Source organism: Balaenoptera borealis (assembly GCF_965194805.1).
Source record: "Balaenoptera borealis genome assembly, chromosome: 16".
NCBI classification, from domain to species: Eukaryota; Metazoa; Chordata; class Mammalia; order Artiodactyla; family Balaenopteridae; genus Balaenoptera; species Balaenoptera borealis.
This window is the reverse complement of record NC_138872.1, coordinates 74,057,656-74,082,545: the sequence shown is the minus strand read 5'-3', so window position 1 is coordinate 74,082,545 and position 24,890 is coordinate 74,057,656. Positions and strand designations below refer to the sequence as shown.

The window sequence follows — 24,890 nt, the reverse complement described above, 5'->3', positions numbered from 1 at the left end:
CTCGAGAAACTACAGGAAGAAACTATGGATTGTCATTGGGGAGAGAGTCACTGGGTAGCCCCTCAGAGCACAAAGAAATCTTCTAAATGGTGAATACTAAAGCCTAGAAACCTAAAGGATTTTTACGTGGTTATAAGATGACTGATCCACTTCTAAAAGTAGCAGTATTCCTTCTGAGATTGAGAGAATGAATGCACTGTTTTCCTGTCTCTTTCTCTGCAATTTCTGAAACCTGGTCTATTCTTTAGGGTCTCTGCTACAGTTCTAGGAAGGCTAAATTAAAGCAGAGAGAAGAGGCTTATGCATAAGATATTTCTTTAGACATGCATCGCACTGGAAGCTGAGGTGAGTGCAGGATAACAACAATGCAGCTGCTAGGAGTGTCTCGAAACCTTCACACCCTCAAAGAGTCCCAGGTCACTGGAGGGCTGGCCTAACTGCTCCCTGAAGAATCTGCATGTCAGAATCCTGTTTGCTTTACCCCAGCACCACAGTCCAGAGATTGTTCCAGCTTTCTTCATTTCCCCCCAGTTTTACTGAGATATAATTGACATATAACACTGTATTACTGTTTCAGCTTTCTGATGTAGGAAGTGTGTGTGTATATCATGTTAACACTGACTTCCACTGTGCCTGTCTCCACTATCTGTGGGACAAGCAGACACTATATCCAAAGCAGGGGCTCAAGCCATTAGAATAGGTTTTTTGTTTTTGCTTTTTACCAGATTCTCAAGTGTCTTTCCTTCTCCCTCTACTCAGGGAACTGAGTCCCAACCCCCATCCTCCAAGCCTCTAAGCATAAGCTGCCCAGGCCTAGGGTCCTGTGCCTTGGCTCCTTTACCGAACCAGAACAAGTGTGTTTGCCCCAGTGCCTCTTCCAGTGTTAGTGGGTTTGGTCCCTAAGAAACTTTTCTTATATTCCTCACATCCTCTCAGAAACCAACTCTCCTCTCTCTTAGCTAGCCTCTTCTGCTAGAATTCAAGCAGAAGGTTCAACGCAAGGCCACGGGGTCATACAGCTAGTCAGCGGCAGAGTGAGGCTCAGAAGGCCCTGGCTCAGCCCATTATATTAGCCCAATGAGCATGGCCCATTATACCACGCTCTTTGCATTTTACTACTATTAGCAAATCTGACTGTTACATTTTCCCTTCTCTTTTTGGTTTGTTGTAAGGCATGACAGAAAATACAAGTGGGAACATTAAATATTACAAGTGTCTTCCAGAAATCAACAGTTCCAGAGAGGTAAGGCTTATATGAAGGGGGGAAAAAACCAAAACCTTAAATATGTGATGTTACAAATGTAATAAAAAAAAAGGGGGGGGTTCAGGATAAGACATCAGACAAAAGGCTCAATCAAAAAATAAGTGGGAAGCTGTCTCCTCTCATTATCCTTTAGGGAAAAAATGCTTCAAAAGTTAGGAACTACAGTACTGACAAAAAGAACACTTTCTACTGACAAAGCAGTTCCTATTTAGTGCAGGAAACCAAGTATGGCATCACTTAATAAAAACAGCAAAGTTGGGAGTGGAATTTCCTCTGGCTAAAGGAACAGTGTTTCTGGACATACTAATCTCTGGTACTAATGAACTGAGGATTTTGCTAGACAGAAATGAGCTAAGCAGTCAGAATCCAAATGCTCCTACAGAGCCCTCCCACCTCAAGCACTGAAGAACAACAAGGAAACAAAAGTAGGCTTCTGATTTAGAGGGTGCATTGGCAATAAAAATAATACGAACAGCAGCTAAACGTTATTATTTTCTCTGCATCAGGTTAGTGTTGAGCATGCGTTTCACATGTATCACCTTATCAAATCCCACAATCTCCTGAGGGAGGTATTTTTCTCTTTTTACAGATGAAGCAACTGAGGCACAGAGAAATTAAGTTAATTTGTCCAGTGTAGTGAAATGGGAGGCTACTGTACCATGATGGGGCTTAGATTTTAAAAGGGCCATCCTAATTGCTCTGTTTAGACTGTAAAGGGCCAAGGGCAGAAGTGCGGAGGCAACAGCAGTAATCCAGACAAGACAGGATGACAAGGAGGCAGCGGTGGAGGTGGTGAGAAGTGGTACGTTTGTGGATTTTTTTTTCCTAATCATGTCTAGATTTCCTAACAGACTGGATGTGGAATGTGAGAGAGCAGAGGGGAGTCAAGGATGACTCCAAGGTTTTTGGCCTAAGCAACTACCAACTGGAAATATGAAGTTGCCATCAACTCAGTTGGGAAAGGTTCTGGATATAGCAGATTTTCAGGGGTTCAATTTCAGAAATGTTAAGCTTCAGATGTCTATTAGACAATAAATGAAAATGTCAAGTAGCCAGTTAGATATACAAATCTAGGGTTCATGGAAGAGGTCTGGGCTGGGATCTATAAATTTGAGAATCATCAACTTATAGATGGTATTTAAAACTTGATACCTGATGAGATAAGCCAGGTGCTCAGGGTAGAGAGAGAAGAGCCGAGGACTTAAGACTGAGATATGGGGGAATCCTAACATTAAGAGGTCAGGGAGAAAAGGAAGAATCAGCAAAGAAGACTGAGAAGAGGCCACCAATGACACAGAAGGAAAAATTTAAAAAGTGGTGTCTAGAAGCCAGGTGAAGGAAACATATCAAGGAGGGAGTAATCAATTGTATCAAAAGAGGCTGGGAGACAAGATGATAACTGACCATTGGCTAAGCAACGTGAAGGTCACTGTCACCTTGACAAGAGCAAATTAAGTAGAATGGTAGTTGTGAAATTCTGAATGGAGTGAATGTAACAAAAAATAGAGGGAGTGGAACTGGAGACAGGAGTACAGAAAACGAGCTTTTAAGTAAAGGGAAGCAAAGAAATGGAATGGCAGTGGCAGGGCACCTGGCATAAATGTAGGGGTGTGTGTGTGCGCGCGTGTGTGTGTGTGTGTGTGTGTGTGTGTGTGTGCGCGTTAAGATAGAAGAATGAAAGGCATATTTGTTTGTTGATGGGAAAGATTCTGCTGGAATGCAAAATGTGATGATGCAGGAAACAGGGAGATGGGCTTGGGTACACATGGGAGGAAACGCCTTTGGATAGGAACATGTTCAGATGTTCACTTCTGTTACATAGACTTTCTATTATGACAGATGAGGATATTAGGTTGTAATACTTCCCTTCCTCTAGTCTCTCAAAACTTACACAATAATTTTTGTTTAAAGCCACATTCTGTAAGTTTTCATTATTATGACAATATAAATACCACAGTTACATTTTCTTACACAATTTGTGCTGTTTTAGCTAGAGTTAATAATTGCCTCGTATACTTTTTAAATTAATAGACTTTATTTGTAGAGCAGTTTTAGGTTTACAGGAAAAACTGAGTTGAAAGCAGAGTCCCCATATACTTCCTCTCCCTCTCCTACACTTTTCCCCAATTATTAACATCCTGCGTTACTGTGGTACATTTGTTACAATTAACAAACCAGTATAGATATACTGTTATTAACTGAAGTTTTAGTTTGCACTAGGGTTCACTCTCTGTGTTGTACTTTCTATGGGTTTTGACACATGTATCCACCATTACAGTAGCACACAGAATAGTTCCACTAGCATAAAAATCCCCTGTGCTCCATCTATTTAGCCCTCCCTACCTTCCCCCAATCTTTTTACTATCTCCATAGAGTTGGAATCATACAGTATGCAGCCTTTTGACTGGCTTCTTTCACTTAGTAATATGCACTTAAGGTTCCTCTATGTATTTTTGCAACTTGATAACTCACTTCTTTTAATCATTGAATAATGTTCCATTGTCTGGATATTTATTTACCCATTCACCTACTGAAGGACATCTTGGTGGCTTACAAATTACAAGTTCTAGCAATTATGAACAAAGCTGCTGTAAACATCTGTGTACAGGTTTTGTGTGAACATAAGTTTTCAACTCATGTGGGTAAATACCAAGGAATGTGACCGCTGGATTACAAGGTAAGTGTATGTTTAATCTTATAAGAAACTGCCAAGCTGTCTTCCAAGTGGCTGTACCATTTTGCATTCCCGCCAGCAGTGTATGAGGTTTCTGTTACTCCACATCCTCACAATGATATGGTGGTGTCAGTGTTTTGGATTTTGGCCATTCTACTAGGTGTGTAGCTGTATCTCGTTGTTTTAATTTGCATTTTCCTAATGACATACAATGTTGAGCACCTTTTCATATGCTTAGTTGCCACTGGTATATTTTCCGTCGGCAAGGTGTGTCTATTCAGATCTTTTGCCCATTTTCCCCGTTTTCCCTTTCTTTCTTTCTTCTAAAAATTGAGGTATATCCCCGCGGGGGCCCGGCACACAGTGGCTGCAAACAGCAGCCTCCTCAGTAGTGTGTGCAGCCTGTTGCCTGTATGCGTTGCCCTAAGGGACCTGGGAGACAGCCCCTTCCAGTGGACATTAACGACTGGCATGCTGTCCCCACTCTAGGCTCCAGACAGGTATGCGCGGTGCCTTTGGAAAGCCCCAGGGCACAGTGGCCAGGGTCCACACAGGCTAAGTCATAACGTCCATCTGCACCAAGCTGCAGAACAAGGAGCATGTGCTTGAGGCCCTCTGCAGGGCCAAGTTAAGTTCCCTGGCTGCCAGAAGATCCACATCTCCAAGTGGGGATTCACTGAGTTTAACGCAGATGAATTTGAAAACATGGTGCCAGAAAAGCGGCTCATCCCAGAAGGCTGTGGGGTCAAATACATCCCTAATCGTGGCCCCTGGACGAATGGCGGGCCCTGCCCGCATGACAGCCTTGGCACTGTCCCCTCCTTACTCATGCCCACCAATAAATCCTACTTTCCTGTCAAAAAAAAAAAAAAAAAATTGAGGTATAGTTGATTTACAGTATTACATAAGTTTCAGGTGTACAACATAGTGATTCATAATTTTTTTTTTTTTTAATAAATTTATTTATTTATTTTGGGCTGTGTTGGGTCTTCGTTTCTGTGCGAGGGCTTTCTCTAGTTGCGACGAGCGGGGGCCACTCTTTATCGCGGCGCGCGGGCCTCTCACTATCGCGGCCTCTCCTGTTGCGGAGCACAGGCTCCAGACGCGCAGGCTCAGTAGTTGTGGCTCATGGGCCTAGTTGCTCTGCGGCATGTGGGATCCTCCCAAACCAGTGCTCGAACCCGTGTCCCCTGCATTGGCAGGCAGATTCTCAACCACTGCGCCACCAGGGAAGCCCCCATGATTTTTAAAGATTATACTCCGTTTATAGTTATTATAAAATGTTGGCTATATTCTCTGTGGTGTACAATGTATCTTTGTAACTTATTTATTTTACAATAGTAGTTTGTACCTTTTAATCCCTTACCTCTATCTTGCCCCGCCCCCCTTCCCTCTCCCCACTGGTAAGCAGTAGTTTGTTTTCCGTATCTGTGAGTCTGTTTCTTTTCGTTATATTCTCTAGCTTGCTTTATTTTTTTTGGTTCCACATATAAGTGATAATATACAGTATTTGTCTTTTTGCATGTCTGAAAATGTCTTTATCTTATCCTAACACCTGGCTGAAAGTTCATCTGGTTATATAATTCTAGGATATAGTAATTTTCTCTCTGAAATTACGGCATTGCTCCATTGTCTTCTATTTTCCCATGTTTCTGTTGACAAGGCTGGTATCATTCTAATTCCTGGTCCTTTGTATGTGACCTTTGTTTTCACTCTGCAAGATTTAAGAGTTTTCTCTTTATCCCTGGTGGTTCTATAATTTTATAATAAGGTGCCTTGATGAGGCTCATTTTCTTCACTCATTGGTACTGGAGATGCATGTCCTTCTGTTCTTGGGAATATCCTTAAATTATTACTTTGATAATTTCCCACTCATCATTTTCTCTATTTTTCTTGGACTCCGATTAGTCAAATGTTAGGCCACTTGAATTAAGCCTCTAATTTTTTTTTCCTCTCCAAGTCATCTCTTGGTCTTTTTGTTCTACTTTTTTTTTTAAAAAATAAATTTATTTATTTATTTATTTATTTATTTATTTATGGATGCATTGGGTCTTCGTTGCTGTGTGCAGGTTTTCTCTGGTTGTGTCGAGCGGGGGCTACTCTTTGTTGCAGTGTGTGGGCTTTTCATTGCAGTGGCTTCTCTTGTTGTGGAGCACGGGCTCCAGGCACGCGGGCTTCAGTAGTTGCAGCAGGCAGGCTCAGCAGTTGTGGCTCGTGGGCTCTAGAGCACAGGATCAGTCGTTGTGGTGCATGGGCTTAGCTGCCCCGCGGCATCTGGGATCTGCCTGGACCAGGGCTCGAACCTGTGTCCCCTGCATTGGCAGGTGGATTCTTAACCACTGCGCCACCAGGGAAGTCCCTGTTCTACTTTTTAAGAACGTTAATTATAGTTCATTTACGTTTCTTTTGCTCTTTACACTTTGTTTCCTCTGAGGTTCTTTTTTATCTTTCTTTTAGTCTCTTTCATGTTAGAGATGTTCTACAAACGTCCAGTGAGTCTTGGCTATGAAGCAGAGTTCTGTTTATGAGGGTTGAGTCTAATTTCAGGTATACTTCCTCAGCCAGCTTTTTTTTGGTCAGGGTTCTCCATGTATCATGTTTGTAGGCTTTTTTGGGGGGTAGTTAAGAACGTAGAGAAAGCACCACAATCTCTTACCTTGGTACCAGCATTCTTCAGCTGGGTAGAGGTAGAGGATTGAGGCATCATCTAATGATAATTTATTTTTTCAGAAAGCAGAGTTTCAGTTAATGCTCTGGTTTTCAATTTGGAGCCCTAACTCTATTCCTAACGTCCCTGTTTTCCCTCTAAGAGAATGTACTTCTTCTGCAAGGGGAGGGGAAGGGTGGTGATCTGGAAGTCTAACTGCTCTATACAGACTTTCGATCTCTCTCTTTTTAGTATCAGACCTCATCCCCCTCCCCTAATACCTGATGTTTCCAAACCCCTGAGCTTTTGTAGGGTTCAGGGTGAACTGGCTTGTTTCTTGTTCCTCTGCTTGCTTGCATCCCCCTTTTTTCAGGCATATAAATTCAGCTATCTTCCACTCCGCTAAGTCATTTCTATTCCTACAACAGCTTTCCATCTTCATATATTATGTTTTAGTGGTGACAAACGGGTTTGGGGTCTCTAGTTTGGTGGTCTCTGCAAAGCTGGAGATAGAAAAGGAGAAGAAGAGGTGCTAAAATTAAAGGACCCAACAGTACTTAGTTTTAAAGAAACATGTGGTGAGGGTGTACTCATAGTATGTATGTTCTCTGAGGTCCATGTGAGTAACGTGTGGCTGGAAGCTTTGCAGAAGCTGGAAACCATTATTTATAAGACTCCTAAGTAAAGGAACACATTACTACTGGAAAAGGAATTCTATGTTATGCAGAGAAAAAAGATAAGAAGGAGAGATGTGTACTTCCCATAACCTTTAGCTGTATTGTTAACTATTCGCAAGACACTGGAGCTGAGGGAAAAGGACTAAGGGGTTTTTTTTAACCACTCCCTTCCAAGCTCTAACATTTTGCGATTCTCAAAGAAGTTTCTCAAAGCCTGAATACCACAAGGAATACTTTCTCAGTTCCACCCTTGCCCCCTCTAGCAGGCCTCCTGGTCTGTGTCTAACAATTTGTAAAGATTACCACACTGCTCTTGATCTTCTCACAGAGCAAAACACTAAACAAGGTCTAAAAGAAATGCATATAAAGATGTGAGGTCCGCATATTTAACCCTGCCTTATAGCTTTTACTTGTGATAGTGATAGCACGCTTCCATTTGAGAGGTTTTGGCTGGTGACGTATACCATTTCAAAAGAAATAAGTCAAATAGAAAAGTAAATTGTATTTGCTGTTTTGGGTTTATAGACTAAAGTCAGATTCAAATTTCTGGAGTGAGATATAATTAACTCTGTTATAAGCGAAGCCTTCAATTGTGGAATTACCTAGACTACAGAGCTAGAGAAGGGAGGAGAATTTATCTAAGCTGCCTGTGAAGTTTCAAAAACCCAAGAAAGAAGGGGTTCTGAATACTGGCTGAAGCAAGCAATGCATCATTCTTGTTACTTGTCCTCAGGCCACTTTCAGCTTTCTTACAAGATTAATCAGCCACTGACCAACTATGCCCAGTATCACCTCACCTGTTACCACAGCCTCACCTGTAGTAATAGTTTACAATTAAGGTGTAAGCAAAAGTCTCCAAGCAGCTAAAATGGGTGTCGTTAACACACTTGAAGACTGCAGATCCAGTCCTCCATTAGGTCCCTTTTCCTTTACACAGTTTTAACCATCGTAAGTTATCTGGTCTCAACATGTAGCCGTCAGATACAGCAAACAGGAAGGCAATGGGCAAGTACTGATAACTGAGAAGTGACAAATGAAACAAAGGAAGACACAGAAATTATAAAAGGCAGACAGGAAGCCTTGAGTTCTTTAAGAAAGGGACCAACAGTTCTATATCCTATATAAAGAGAAGATGGGCATTTTTCTCTTTATAACACATGCAGTAATTTCCTTTGGATGAAATGAAAATTTAAATTATGATCAATTATTTATTTAAGAAGGTAAAGAAATATGTCATCAAAATGCAGAGGAATTCTACACGAAAATATTAAGGTTTGGTCTTAAATGGGACAAATCTGTCCAGAAATCTGACTTTCTAGAATGATGGGTTCCCCAAGGGTTTCAGACAGTCAAGCTTCTACAATTTACAGGAGAAAGTGTCAGACATGTTATGAGGCCTAACTCTGAATCTGGCTTGATCTTACGGAGAATATTAAACTTTTTCTAAATTATTTTCATGCTAAAAGTGTTTGTGGCCACATTCCCTTAGATTGAGCCCCCATGATCCCTGCTTCTGGTATCCATGACATGTGTAATCCCCTTCCTTTAAGTGTGAGCTGGATCTAGTGACTTGCTTCTAACAACTAGAATATGGCAAAAGTGATGGGATGTTATTTCTGAGATTAGGTCACAAAAGTGTTTCTTCTGTCTTGGGTACTCTTTCTTGCTTATTTGATTGGAAGGAAGCCAGCTGCATGTTGTGAACTGCCTTATAGAGAGGCCCAAGTGGCAAAAGAACTGATATCTCCAGCCAACGGCCAGCAAGGACCCGAGGCCTGCCCACACTCACAGGAGGGAGTTTGGAAAGGGATCCTCTCCCAACTGAACCTTGAGATGACTGCAGTCCTGGCTCACAGTTTGACCACACCCTCATGAAAGACCTTGACCCAAGGTATCTAGATAAACTGCACCTGGATTCCTAATCTACAGAAACTGGGAGATAATACATTTGTTGTTTTAAGCTAATTACCCTAAATTTTAGGGTAATTTGCTATGGCTAAGTAAATAACTAATACAGATTTTGGTGTCATAAGTGGGGTGATAACGTAACAAACACCTAAAATGTGGCAGAAGTTTTGGAACTGGGCAGGAGGAGGTAGCTAGAGGGACTTTAAGGAGAGCAGCAGTAAAAGCCTAAATTGACATGAATTGCAGTAGATTTTAGATGTTGAGGAGGCTACCTGTGCAGGTTTTAAGGAATGCAGGGACACCTGATTAGACACTAGAGGTAGGGGGATCTTATAACACAGTAACAGAAAGTTTAGCAACCCTGTCACCTGCAGTTATACAGAAAGTAGAAAATGAGCCGAACGAACTGGATGGTCCAGCTAAGGAAACTTCCAAGCAAAGTATTGAAGGTATCACTAGGTTTCTTCTTGATAATTATAGTAAAATATGCAAGAGAAGAGAGATATTGAGGGAAACATGGTTTAAAAAAAAAAAAAAAAGGAGCCATGAGTTGCTGGTTTTGAAATGGGTTTGAAAATTCTTAGCCTTGCCATCTTCAACGCTAGAAGCGTAGCGCTGTCACATTTCTTTCACTGATTTTGCTTCCAATGTCATATCACCTTCTCTGCCTTTTAACTCTCCTGCCTCCCTCTTATAAGGACCCTTGTGATTACACTGGGCCCACCCAGGTAATACAGGATAATCTCTTCATTTAAGATTCCTTAGTTACATGTACAAAGTCCCTTTTGACATATAAGGTAATGAACGTGTTTACAGATTCCAGGGATTAGGACATGGAAATCTTTAGGGGACCATTATTCAGGTTATAATCAATAGATAAATAATTACTATACTTGGAATTCCCATTTATAAATAGGATCACAGGGTTGAATAAAATGCTATAGAAATGAAATGGTTCTTACACATAAACAAAAAGCCCGTACATGTATATTTAAATTTTAAAACAATGACTTATGTAGGAAATGCTCTTATTCTTAGAGATGTGTGCTGAAGGAGCATAATATCTGCAACTTTCAAATAATTCAACAGCAAACAAAACAAAACAAAACAAAGAAATCATGTGTGTATACATGTACATAGAGAGATGAAGCAAATATGGCAAAATTTTAACTAATGAATCTGTTACAGGTATACAGATGTTTTCCAAATTTTTCTGTAAGTATGAAAAAGTTGGGAAAAAATCAGAGAGATCCAAACAATTTTCAACAGAACAAATATATTAGCCTTAGAAAGCTCATTAGATTATAAGAAATATGTAATTTGTGAAGGGGCTGAAATTGAGGATTAAACTCAGGGGTTGGCATCCTACTCTGTAAAAGGCCAGAGAGTAAATATTTTATGCTTTGTGGGCTACAGTCACTTTCCCAACTATTCAACTCTGCTTGTGTAGTGTGAAAGCAGACATAGACAACATGTAAATAAATGAGTGTAGTGTGTTCTACTAAAACTTTATTTATAAAACAAGTGGCAGGCCAGATTTGGCCTGTAGGCTGTGAAGTACCAATTGCTGATTTAACTCAAAACATTCTTTCAAAATAAGAGAATTTTAAACAATCTCCAGAAACACATACTAATGACCATACTATGCGCACTGCAGACTTCAAGGTGTTGCTTTTGCTCATTGTTTTCTTCGAAGTGTATGTGTGTACATATAAATTGTTTTGCTCAAAGTGTAGGTACATATACACATATGTGTACACACACACACACACACACACACACTCTTTCTCTCTCTCTCTCTCTAAGGGTTAAAAGATTAGTCTCATAACCCCTGGTTGTGAATTCAAATTTCACTGTAAGCTCAGACCTAATTTATTCCTCCTTTCTGTAAACTCACTGTAAACTCTATAATATAGTTAATCCTTCCTCTCTCCCTCCCTCCTTCTCTTCCCTCCCTCCCTCTCTCCCTTCCTTCCCTCCCTTCCCTCTTTCTTCTTGCCATCCTCTTTCCAAGTGTGCTCAAGTGCACAGAATTGGATTATTCATAATCCTCAGTTCATGACAAACTTTCATCACTGGTCCATGCTTGGCCTGCTGTTATTTGTTATGCAATTCATTATTTTTATTAATAGACAGAGCATTCCCCCTTGAGAAACAATGACTTGATAGTTTCACATGCAGAGAAAACACAACTCCAGCCACATATGATAATGTAGGAAGGAATCTAGATTTTGAAATTTACATCTTTAATCCCACTGGGCTCTTGTGGCCCACTAGAGACTCATTATGTCTAAAACACAAATATGAAACAGCTGATAACATGTATGTTTACATATTCTCATTTGTCTTAAAATATTTTGGCAGCTTTGCAAGTCTCAGACTAGGCCCCTGAAGCATTCAATAATCTTGTGCTAGAAACAACGGACAAATGTTATTAATACTATACTCTCTATATCAAGAAGAAAAAATATTAATCAGCTCAGAAGCATGATCTGCTCCTCCAATAATGTTTTTTTAAAAAAGCGTATTGACTTTTGGGTGAAGTTGGACACGATGGATTGGAATGTAAATTGAATTGTGAACATGTAGTAACTATAGGAACCTCTACAGAAAGCAGTATAAATATAGCAATTATAGCATTAGGACTTTGATTTCCTGGGGAGAAAAGTTTAGCATGCAGAATGATTAAGAAATCGCATCATTTTACTATGGGACACTTATCAGGCAAGAATGCTAAGTCATTTCTATTCAAAGGTAACTGTAATGAACATAGTTTTCAGAAACAGTGAAGGATAGTTCATACATACAAATACAGTCAATAATAATTTCATCAATTTCCTTCACTGGGGTGCTTCTTCCTTCTTTTCTCAAACTAGGGAAATTTTTTTTTTTTTTAATAAATTTATTTATTTATTTTTGGCTGTGTTGGATCTTCGTTTCTGTGCGAGAGCTTTCTCCAGTTGCGGCGAGCGGGGGCCACTCTTCATCGCGGTGCGCGGGCCTCTCACTGTCACGGCCTCTCTTGTTGCGCAGCACAGGCTCCAGACGCGCAGGCTCAGTAGTTGTGGCTCACGGGCTTAGTTGCTCCGCGGCATGTGGGACCTTCCCAGACCAGGGCTCGAACTCGTGTCCCCTGCGTTGGCAGGCAGATTCTTAACCACTGTGCCACCAGGGAAGCCCCTCAAACTAGGGAACTTTTACTTATCCTTTAAACATGAGAATCCAGTAGTGCCATTTCTGTGTCCACATGGCATCCCAAATACCCTACTTCTATGGCAGTTATCACGTTGAATTATAGTTAATTACAGATCTATTTTCAGCATACTTCTTAAGGAGAAGGATAAACCTTTAATCATCTGTATATCCTGGATCCAGGGATGAACACAGTTGGATAAAAAAAGGAAATGAATGAAGAGATCCTTTCATAGTGGTCTCCATTTTTACAGATGATGGACTGAGAACAGTTTCTGAGGCCAACTTACAGTATACACTGAGCAGAGAAGCAGAAGAAGCAACTCCATCTGGCCCTCCCTGATTTGAACCTGCTGACCCTTCAGGGCTACATATGACATTACCTTATAGAATACTGTTATTCATTCTATTCAGTTCTACTGTTGGAAATAAAATAATTCAAGAATTTAAAATTATTTTTTGATAAGAAATTACATAGCTTTTTGAAAAAGTGTTCCCTTTTGCTTAATTGCACTTTGAAATGTTCATGAAGGAACCAATTGGTGCCAAGTAGCCAAAAAAAAAAGGTAGAAAATCTAAGAAATTCTCCCTGGCCCCAACATTAGTAAGGCTTATAATGTGTGTGTGTGTGTGTGTGTGTGTGTGTGTACATATGAATGAAAGAATATAGCACATTTTCAAAGACCTCTAATCATGATCTCTTTTTCTTGCCTCGAAGGCCATTCTAGAAAAAGCATGTTGCAGATACAAGTGCTTTGCCTTATTTTCCTTTTTAAAAATGGGGGGCTTCCCTGGTAGCGCAGTGGTTAAGAATCCGCCTGCCAATGCAGGGGACATGGGTTCGAGCCCTCGTCCGGGAAGATCCATGCCGCAGAGCAACTAAGCCCGTGCGCCACAACTATTGAGCCTGCATGCCACAACTACTGAAGCCCGCCCACCTAGAGCCCATGCTCTGAAACAAGAGAAGCCACCGCAATGAGAAGCCTGCGCACTGCAATGAAGACTCAACGCAGCCATAAATAAATAAATAAATAAATAAATAAATAAATAAATAAATAAATAAAATGGACACGATGAGAAAAGGAAAGCAAGGCTAGGACAATCATATTCTGTGTAGAGAAGCAGACCTGTAAAGCAAAGGGGAGGCTAAGAACAAGGAAGTATGTCACACCTTCACTCCGTTAAGATATTTAGTTAAACTAGACTGAAGAGCTCAAAATCAGTACTGCGGCAGAAAGACAGAAAGTAAAATCTGATTTACTTAACAGAGATTGGTAAGTGTTGAAATCAGTGAAAAGGAGACCAAACCCTGTGTGTGCATGTATTTCTCCCGCTGTACATCTCCACATAGCAGTAGTTTTACTCTTTGTGGCTGCCCGGGATTTGAATCCCCTTCCTACATTTAGGAAATGCCTCACCTCATAAGTCTCGGTAGGAGACAAATCTTGTCTCCTGTATCAAAACTGCAAACAACACATACATGCCCTGTTTCATATCTCCTTCTATATAATTAATAATAATTATAATAATTTTTCAAGGTGATTTTTTTCATTATTTTTTTTAAATTCAGGGCTATATACTTGGTCAAATTTTCATCTGGTGCTGATCCTTTTTGCCTTATTATTCATTTTTGAAAGAGAAGAGTTGTTCATATGTCAAATATTTATAAGAGGTTCACACTGGGGAAGGACCAGGGCTACATTCCAGGTTAGTAGGAATTCTCTTTATGATACAAATTGTGTGTGAGAATTGGGTTTTTTACCTTTACTTCTCTACAACTAACAAAGATCCACACTGCAAAGCTGCTTTCATCGCTAAAACTCTCCTTCAACCTACTTCACAACAGCATTATACAAATATGGCTTAAATGGTCTGTGTTTAGTCCCCATCTTCCCTGTTTTGTGATATTTCATGCCAAACCCTGTCTAGGGAAGCTATTGGAACTTGGCTGTGTACTGTTCTTGTTACAGACTGTTGGTTTTACCCACAGACGCTGTCACTTCTGTCCCTGACTTTTTAGGTTAAATAAATTGGTTTCCAGCACCAGTTGAAAAAAAAAGACTGTTGGTTTTGCCCTCAGTGCTTGCCAATTCTGTAGAATCCTCTGTTCTTGCCTAAAAGCATCCACATTGGGTGTCCCCCTCACCTTTCCTTGACCTTCACTGCATTTGTTGATCATTCCTTAATGTTTTCTCTCAACAAGTCCCTCTCATTTTTGTTTTCTCTTCACTGCATTTGTCTACTCTTCCTCAGTGTCTTGCGGTTTGGGGCTGTGGATTTCTCCAAGTGTCAAACATAGAATTTATGTCTCTATTTCTTGTTACGGTTATTGTGTTTAGATGATTTCCAAGATAAGAAAATGGCTATCTTTTACTCTGGCATTTAAAAACTGAAATTCAGATATCTCTTCCCCTCCCGATTTTAAGTACAACTTAATTAAAGTATAACATATAAAGGAAAATGTGCAAATTGTGGCTGAACTGCTCAATGAAATTTTACAGAATGAACATAGATTGAGAAATAGAACATGACCCAGCAGCCTCTCTTGTGCCTCCTTCTAGTCAAAAAGTATCTCTCTCCTCCAATAAGAGTAACTGTGAGCTTTACAGAAATAAAATCATGGCCCAGCCCCTGATAATCTGATTTTTTTCTATGAATTTGCCTATTCTGTGCATCTCACATAAGTAGAGTATTATACACTATTTATCCTTTTGTGTCTGGCTTATTTCACTTAGTGTAATGTTTTCAATTTTCATCCAAGTTGAAGCATGTATCAGAATTTCATTCTTCTTTAAGGCTGAACAATATTTCATTGTGTGGATATCACCTGTTTATCCATTCATCCATCAATGGACATTTGGGTTTTTTCCACCATTTGGCTATTGTGAATAATGCTGCCATGAACACAGGTGTACAAAAATCTGTTTGAGTCCTTGCTTTCAATCCTTTTGGGTATATACCTAGAAGCAGAATGCTGGGTCATGTGGTAATACTATGTTTAACTTTTTGAGGAGCTGTCAGAAAGTGGCTGCATCAGTTTACATTCCCAGCAGCAATGCATGGGGGTTCCAATTTCTCCACATCCTCACGAACACTTGTAATTTCCTTTCCTTGCTTTTTAAAATAGTAGCTATCCCAGTGGGTGTGAAGAGGTATCTCACTGTGATTTTGCTTTGCATTTCCCTAATGACTAGTGATATTGAGCACTGTATTGTATACTATGATGTTTTGCCATCATTAAAAAGCAAAACAAAACCAAACCTTTCTGGTTAGAGGTTGCCCCTCCAGGACTAGCCAATTCTTAGAGACAGCAAAGGGCCTCACCTGAAGGATGTTTTTGTTATACAAATTAACCAATAATCCAGGGCCAAGCCTCCTCTATCTGGCCCCTATACCACAGTAGACAATATTCCTTTGCCTTAATCATCCCAAGTCAAGTACCAGGTAAGTAGGGACCATCCCTATAGCCCACATCCCACCAAAATCACTAAAAATAGCCAGTCTTAAACTGTTCACCCTGCCCTGTCTTGCCGTTCCCTTGGAAATCTTAATTAAGTTTCTGACTTAAACCTTCCCCTTGTTCCTGTCTTCTGCCTACTGACCACCCTGGCGGCATTCTCATGTAGCCCTGCATGGGCTCCTCTCTCTAGGACCTGTGAGTACCAGAAACTTTGTATTCCTGAGTCTCTCCTCTGATTCTTGTAGCCACACCTGACTGACCATCTAATAAAAGAATATAAGACCAGCATCTTTTCATATGCTTATTGGCCATCTGTATATCTATTCAAGGCCTTTGTCCATTTGATGTTTAACTTTTTGAGAAACTACCAGACTGTTTTCCAAAGTGATTGCACCATTTTACGTTCCCACCAGCATTGTATTAGGGTTCTAATTTCTCCACATCCTTGGAAACATATTATTATATTTTTTCTTTTGTTTTTATTGTGGTAAAATATACTTAACATAAAATACATGTCGCTTGATGTTAAGTACATTTTAACCATATTCAAGTGTACAGTTCAGTGGCATTAAGTGCATTCACACTGTTGTGCAACCACCACCATTATCCATTTCCAGAACTTGTTTTTCACCCCTTACTGAAAGTCTGCATTCATTAAATAATAACTTCTAATTCCCTCCTTCCACCAGCTCCTGATAACCACTGTTCTACTTTCTGTCTTTATAGATTTGACTATTCCAGGCAACTAAAATGAGTAGTATCATATAACATTTGTCTTTTTGTATCTGGCTATCAAAAGACATTATCAAGAGAATGAAAAGAAAACCTACAGAATGGGAAAAATATTTGCAATCATACATCTGATAAGGGTTTGGTATCCAGAACATATAAAGAACTCAACAACAACAACAAAAATGCAACCTAATTAAAAAATGGGCAGTGGATTTAAACAAACATTTGAATAGATACAAATGGACAACAAGCACACGAAAGGATGTTCAAATTCATTGGTCAGTAAGGAAATGCAAATCAAAACCACAATAAAATACCATTTCACATGCTTTAGGATGGCTGGAATTTAAAAAACTTGAAATAACAAGTGTTGGTGGGCTTCCCTGGTGGTGCAGTGGTTGAGAATCTGCCTGCCAATGCAGGGGACACGGGTTCGAGCCCTGGTCTGGGAAGATCCCTCATGCCGCGGAGCAACTGGGCCCGTGAGCCACAGCTACTGAGCCTGCGCATCTGGAGCCTGTGCTCCGCAACAAGAGAGGCCGCGACAGTGAGAGGCCTGCGCCCCGCGATGAAGAGTGGTCCCCGCTCGCCGCAACTAGAGAAAGCCCTCGCACAGAAACGAAGATCCAACACAGCCAAAAATAAATAAATAATAAAATTAATTTTAAAAAAAACAAAAAAACAAGTGTTGGTGAGGAGTGGAGAAATAGAAATCTTGTGCATTGCTGATGGGAATGTAAAACAGCACAACCACTGTGGAAAACAGTTTGGCAGTTTCTCAAGAAGATAAACATAAAATTACCATATGACCCAGCAATTCCACTCCTAGGTATATATCCAAGAGAAATGAAACCATATATCCACACAGAAGCTTATACATGAATTTTCATAGCAGCATTGTTCATAATAGCCAAAAGGTGGAGATAACCCAACTGTCCCTCAATGGACAAATAGATAAGCAAAATGTGGTATATGTATACAATGGAATACTATGCAGCCTTAAAGAGGATACATGGACCACAAAAACATTCCAAGTGAAATAAGCCAGACATAAAGGGACACATATTGTACAGCTCCTTTTATATGAAATATTCATAATAGGTAAGTCCATGGAGACAGAAAGCAGATTTGTGGTTCCCACAGAGTAAGGGGAAGGAGAATAGGGAATGATTACTGAAAGGTTATTCTTCTGAGATGATATAAAAGTACTGAAACTAGAAAGAGTTGGTGATTGTTTAACATTGTGAATGAACTGAATGTTACTGAACTGTACACTTCAAAAACATTAATTGTCATGTGAATTTCACCCAATATTTTAAAAGGTTAGGGGATACTATAATTGTTTTGCCAGTGAGTTTGAAATATCAGGAGAAATGGACAAGCTCTTGAAAAACACAACAAACTGACATAAGAAGAAACATAGATATTATTTATCTATTACAGAAAAATCATCCATGATTTGAAACCATCCCTGTGGTAGACTGCAAAAGTGGCCCTGGTTTTCCACTCCCTATATCCAGGCCACTTGCAACGTGACTAGGCAAATCAAAAAAGGTTTGAGAAGTCTTAGTGCCTCTAGCTGGTCTGATAGTGAAGATCTTCCCCATGCATGAAGCCAGTACATAAAGAATGGGAGAGGTGACTATTTTGTCAAACACCCAAATCTCAAAAAAAGACCACAAGGCATACAAAGAAAGAGGGAGATATGCCCGTTCCCCCACCAAAAAACCACTCCAGAAACCAACTCTAAAGAAATGCAAATACGTGCAAATCGTATATCTGATAAGGAGTTAATATGCAGGATACATAATGAACTTCTAGAACTCAATAATAAAAAAGCAACTAACTTGATTAAAAAATAGGCAAACGACTTGAACAGACATTTCTCCAAAGATGATATACAAATGGCCAACAAACGTATGGAAAGATGCTCAACATCACTAATCATCAGAGAAATACATATCAAAACCACAATGAGATACCACTCACACCCATTAGTAATCCCATTAGGATTACTATTAAAAAAAAAAACAGAAAATAACAAGTGTTGACAAGGATGTATAAAATTAGAATCCTTGTGCACTGTTGGTACAACTGTAAAATGGTACATCTGCTATGGAAAACAGCATGTCAGTTCCTCAAAAAATTAAAAATAAGATTACCATATAATCCTGCAATCCCACCTCTGGGTATATATCCAAAATAATTGAAAGCAGGGTCTCAAAGAGATACTTGCACACCCATGTTCATAGCAACACTATTCACAAGGTAGAAGCAACCCAGATGTCCATCAATGGATGAATGAATTAACAAAATATGGTATATAAATATAAATGAGTATCATTCAGTTTTAAAAAGGAAGGAAATCCTGTCATATGCTACAACATGGATGAGCCTTGAGGACACTATGCTAAATGAAATAAACCAGTCATAGAAAGACAAATACTGTATGAGTCCACTTTTATTAGGTACCTAGAGTAGAGTCAAATTCGAGATAGAAAGTGGCATGGTGGCCGTCAGGGGCTGAGGGGACGGGAGGAATGGGGAGTTGTTTAATGGGTAGAAAGTTTATTTTGCAGGATTAAAAAGGCCTGGATATCTGTTTCACAACAATGTCAATATACTTAATATTACTGAACTGTACAGTTAAAAATACTTAAGATTATAAATTTTATGCTATGCATTTTTTACCACAATAAAAAAAATCAATTCCAGGTAGGCTACAGATCTAAATGAGAAAAGGAAAGCAATAAAGGTTTTATAGATAACATAGGAGAATATCTTCATGGCCTTGGATTATGAAAAAGATTTATTAAATGGTATAACAAAACCACTAAACGTAAAGAAAAGGATACTAAACTAGGCATTAGAATTAGGAACTTTTTAAAAATTAGAAACAGATGTTTTTATTTTTCAAAAAATCACATTAGTTTCTGATTAGCAGCTGAACATTTTTCAGAGGCAATATCAGTTTTAGCACCAGGAGAAATTTGGGTAATTGGTATTATATTAGTTAAAATACACAGACAGTAAATAGTAGAGACCCAAATCAAAATAGCTCAAGGAAATAAAAAAGGATATGTTTCCCTCATGTTATCAAGTGTCCTCAAATTTATCATCACAATGACTTCATCCTCAGACAGGCTCTCTCCAAATGGTGGGGAAGATGCCTCCATTAGCTCTAGGTTTACATCATCTTTTGGCTTCCAATCCCAGTAAGAAGAAAGAGAACCCCTTTCCCTCAGCATCTATATCAATCTATGAAAATACTCTGGCCCCCTTGGTTCATATGATCTCCCAGACAATTCACTAAGCCCAGGGATATTGAGTAATCTGATTGGCCAGCCCAAGTCCAGCCAGTCCCTCCTCCCCTCATTCCCCTCATCCCCATGACAGGAAAGGCAGGGCTACATGACTGACAGCCCATTTCCAAAGCTTAAAGACGCTGAGCAGACCAAAAAAAGTAATAAATCTTCATCTCATTCTTTCCAGAGACATCTCAGTACAAGGGATCTATACTCAGACATACCTGCAACCATTCATTAGCTTGAGCATAGGAACTTCTATTCTTTTTTTGTTTGTTTGTTTTTGGCGGTGCCATGCAGCATGCGGACCTTAGTTCCCTGACCGGGGATCGAACCCGTGCCCCCTGCATTGGGAGCATGGAGTCTTAACCACTGGACCGCCAGGGAAGTCCCAGGAACTTCTATTCTTGAAAAGACAGCCTTAATGGAGAAAAAGGCAAGGCAGATAAGTGGGAGAAGGATATGTGAAATACATATAAACTCCACACATCAAAATATGTAGAGAATTTCTAAAAATCATTAAGGAAAAAGCAAATGATTCAGTAGAAAATTGGGTAAGAGACTTGAAATGGCATTTCATAACATAGTTTAGTGGCAAATAACATAAAGTGTTCACTCTCATTAGTAATTAAGGAATACAAATTTTAACCATAATAAAACATCACTACGCTCCTACAAGAAAGACTAAAATTTTAAAAGATTGACCAACAAATATTGACAATGTAGAGTAACTGAAATTCTCATACACCTGCTAGTGATAGAGTATAATCACTCTGGGAAACTCTTTAGCACTATCTTCTAAATTTGCACATACAAATGCCCTCCATACATTCATTCTGTAAAGGAAAAGATTAACTCGGCAGGCCTAGCTTGCTCAAATGTTGCACATTCCCAAGAAAGGCCTATTTTCAGGACTGGCTCTTGGCTGGCTCCTGGGATCTGAGCTTGGAATGTTTTTGTCTATAAGAATGTTTTTGCATGTCTGAGGCCTTGGGCCAGCCTGTACCAGTTTGAGCAGATAGTTTATGTTAGTAATTTATTTACGGTGAACATCTGTTTTTTCTCTGGAGGGGTCTACATGCCTACGTGACCAACCCCCAATAAAAACTCTGGATTCAAAAGCTCTGGTGAGCTCCCTGGTTGGCAACAATTCACATGTGTTGTCACACATGTTGCTGGGTGAATGAAGCAAATCCTGTGTGACTCCACTGTGAGGGACATTTGAAAGACAGTACCTGGTTTCCTCCAGAGTTTCCCCCATATGCCTTTTCGCTTTGTAGATTTTACTTTATATCCTTTTGCTATAATCAACTGCAACTGAATTTTGGATTACTGTGAGTGGTCTTGGGAACTCCTAATGTAAATCTCAGGCATAGTCTCAACAAAAATGCATACTCATTTTCATCAAAAGACATGTACAAGGATATTGTATATCAACATTAACACATCCCTAAAACTATAAACAACTCAAATGTCCAAATAGTTGTGTAACTATAGTATCATATTAAATAACAAAAATGAACTACTGTGAAATGCAACAACATGAAACTCATGAATGTTAAAGGAAAGAAACCAGACACAAAAGAATACTGTCAATACCCTCCAGCTAAAGACTACTAGGAATATAGCCGTAGCTGAACATGGTGAATTCATTACTCATTTAATCAAGGGAAGACACACAACATGGGAAATGGGGGATGTCTCAGTAAAAGAGTATTAGAAAGGACTTTCATGATTCAGGTTTTGGCTAGGTGATTTTGGGAAGAGTCCAAGGAAACAGGGGTTTGCTCTGGACTGGGTGCTGTCAGCAAGCAGGGATGATTCTATAACTGGGTATCTTAATAAATCTTATCTAAAAGGAAGGAAGACTAGAAGTGAGACTAAAGCTATTTGTAAGAAGCAGCAATCAACTCATATTAAACAAGAGGTGGGTATTGGGTATTTTGTGGTTTGCAAAGTGACCTTGATATTTTCTGTGCTCAAACAAAATTATAAAGTGGCCTTGTCTTTTCTCAGTTCATCATGGTTAAAGAGTAATCTTGTCTTGTGTTGGTGTTCTGTGAGATCATTTATACCCAATATAAGACCAACATGTCCTAGTGGTCAGCACCAAGCCAGTTTCTTTTTCTTTCTTTTTTTTTTTTTACTATTTGCTTTTTTACTGAAGATCCAATTGGCTTCATTTAACAATTTATAAATCAGGCAGCACTCCATCTAGCAAGCAGAGAGGAGCTCCAAGGAGCTGTACAAAATGGAAGGCTTTTAAAGGCAGAGACGGGGTGGACAAGGAAGTCCAACTATCTGACCAAGCCAGTTTCTAATAAACCATGGCCTAGAAGTTGTGTCAGATCAGTTCTTAGATGTCAGACACTGCTTTTTTCCTTTCCTGAAAATATACTGTGTGATTCCATTTATATGAAATTTTAAAACAAGCAAAATTAAATCCATGATGGCAGAATTCAGGAGAGAAGTTATCTGTGGAAAGAAGGAAAGAGGAGGAGGAAATAATTTGGAGGGACAGGCAGAAGGCTTCTGGGGTATTGTTACTATCTCCTTGGAAGGAAAAAGAAGCATCTCTGGGTTGAAAAATGGTAGAAAAACAGAAAGGAATTGGCAATAGTCTGCACAATCTTCCTTCAATTATAAAACATGATCAATAGGTTTTCGCTACAAGATGAGGTCTTTGTATGTTCTCTTGCCTGTCAAATCACTATCTAGGAGAATGTGTCACTTGCTGAAATGCAAAATACATTAAGTGAAAAATATATGAAGAATTCACATGAAGCCCATTGATGCTTATTCAAGATTTCAAGTCCCAAAAATGAATACTTGAAAAAAGCAATGTTGAACTTCTATCAATGTCAGCTATGCAGATTCAACAACAACAGTAAATAACATAGGCATACTTTGGAGATATTGTGGGTTTGGTTCTAGACAACCGCAATAAAGCAAGTATTGCAATAAAGCGAGTCACACACATTTTTAGGCTTCCCAGTGCATACAAAACTAATGTTTACACTACATTGTGGTCCATTAAATGGGCAATAGCATTATGTCTAAAAATAATGTACATACCTTAATTTAAAAATGCCTTATTGCTAAAAAATGCTAACCATCATCTGAGCCTTCAGTGAGTCGTAATCTTTTTGCTGGTGGAGGGTCTTGCCTTGATGTTGAGGGCTGCTAACCGGTCAGGGTGGTGTAACGAAGCCTTCAGTAACGAAGGCTGGGGTGGCTGCGGCAGTTTTTAAGAATAAGACAACAATGAAGTCTGCTGCACTGACTGACTCTTCCTTTCATGAATGATTTCTCTGTAGCCGTGCAATACTGTTTGATAGCATTTTACCCACAGTAGCACTTCTTTCAAAATTGGAGACAATCAAACCCTACTGCTGCTTTATCAACTAAGTTTATGTGATATTCTAAATCCTTTGCTGTCATTTCAACAATCTTCATGGCATCTTTACCAGGAGTAGATTCCATCTTAAGAAACCACTTTTTTTGCTCATCCAGAAGAAGCAATTCCTCATGAATTAAAGTTTTATCATGAGATTGCAGCAATTCAGTCACATCTTCAGGCTCCAACTCTAATTCTAGTACTGTTGCTATTTCCACCACATATACAGTTACTTCTTCCACTGAAGTCTTGAACCCCTCAAAGTCATCCATGAGGGTTGGAATCAACTTCTTCCAAACTCCTGTTAATGTTGAGATTTTGATCTTGTCCCATGAATCAATGAATGCTCTTAATGGCGTCTAGAATGGTGAATCCTTTCCAGGAGGTTTTCAATTTCCTTTGCCCAGATCCATCAGAGGAATCATTTTCTGTCTAAGATAGAGCATTATGAAATGTATTACTTAACCAATAATACTTGAAAGTCAAAATTACTCCTTGACTCATGGGCTGCAGAATGAATGTTGTGTTAGCAGGCATGAAAATGACATTAATCTCATTGTCCATTTCCATCAGAGCTCTTGGGTGACCAAGTGCATTGTCAATGAGCAGTAATATTTGGAAAAGAATCTTTTTTTCTGAGCAGTAGGTCTCAAAAGTGGGCTAAAATATTCAGTATTTGTAAATAAATGTGCTTTCATCCAGGCTTTGTTGCTCCACTTATAAAGCCTAGGCAGAATAGATTCAGCATAATTCTCAAGGGCCTTAGGATTTTCAGAATGGTAAATGAGCACTGGCTTCAACTTCAGGTCAACAGCTGCATTAGCCCCTTACAAGAGAATGAGTCTATCCTTTGAAGCTTTGAAGCCAGGCACTGACTTCTCCTCTTTAGCTATGAGGGTCCTAGATGACATCTTCTTCCAGTATAAGGCAGCTCTGTCTACATTGAAAATCTGTTGCTTAGTGTAGCCACCTTCATTAATTATCTTTGCTAGATCTTCTGGATAACTTGCTGTAGTTTCTGCATCAGCACTTGCTGCTTCACCTTGCACTTTTATATTATGGAGATGGCTTCTTTCCTTAAACCTCATGAACCAACCTCAGCTAGCTTCAAACTTTTCTTCTGCAGCTTCCTCACCTCTCTCAGCCTTCACAAAATTGAAGAGTTTGAGTCTTGCTCTGGATAAGGTTTTAGCTTAAGGGAATGTTGTGGCTGGTTTGATCTTCTAACCAGACCAGTAAAACTTTCTCCATATCAGCAATAAAGCTGCTTTGCTTTCTTATGATTTGTGTGTTCACTGGAGTAGCACTTTTAATTTCCTTCAACAACTTTTCCTTTGCATTCACAACGTGGCTAACTGTTGATACAGGAAGCCTAGCTTTCGGCCTGTCTCAGCTTTCTACCTGCTCTCTTCACCAAGCTTAATCATTTCTAGCTTCTGATGTAAGGTAAGAGATGCGCAAATTTTCCTTTCACTTGAATGCTTAGAGGCCATTGTAGGGTTATAAATTAGCCTAATTTCAATATTGCTATGTCTCAGGGAACAGGGAAGCCCGAGAAGAGGGAGAGAGATGGGGGAATTGCCACTCGAACACACAAAACATTTATCAATTACGTTCACTGTCTTACATGGGCA

At 39.5% G+C, this 24,890-nt stretch overlaps 1 protein-coding gene across 7 annotated transcripts in view; it reads right to left on the bottom strand.

Moving 5' to 3' along the window:
- TPST1 (tyrosylprotein sulfotransferase 1) overlaps positions 1–24,890 on the bottom strand; it is a 121,872-nt gene that overhangs the window by 8,761 nt on the left and 88,221 nt on the right. The window contains exons 4-5 of one of the 7 annotated variants that reach the window (XR_014235322.1): positions 22,935–23,688; positions 5,943–20,279 (exon numbers count right to left, since the gene is read on the bottom strand). The exons of 5 other annotated variants lie outside the window; for them this stretch is intronic. Coding sequence is in view for 1 of the 2 variants with exons in the window: in XM_082358624.1 (XP_082214750.1) it covers positions 23,593–23,688 (96 nt within the window). In the remaining variant the exon portion in view is untranslated. Of the gene's footprint in view, positions 1–5,942; positions 20,280–21,069; positions 23,689–24,890 lie in introns of those variants that run through there. One more of the 7 variants, XM_082358624.1, reaches the window with a different exon arrangement.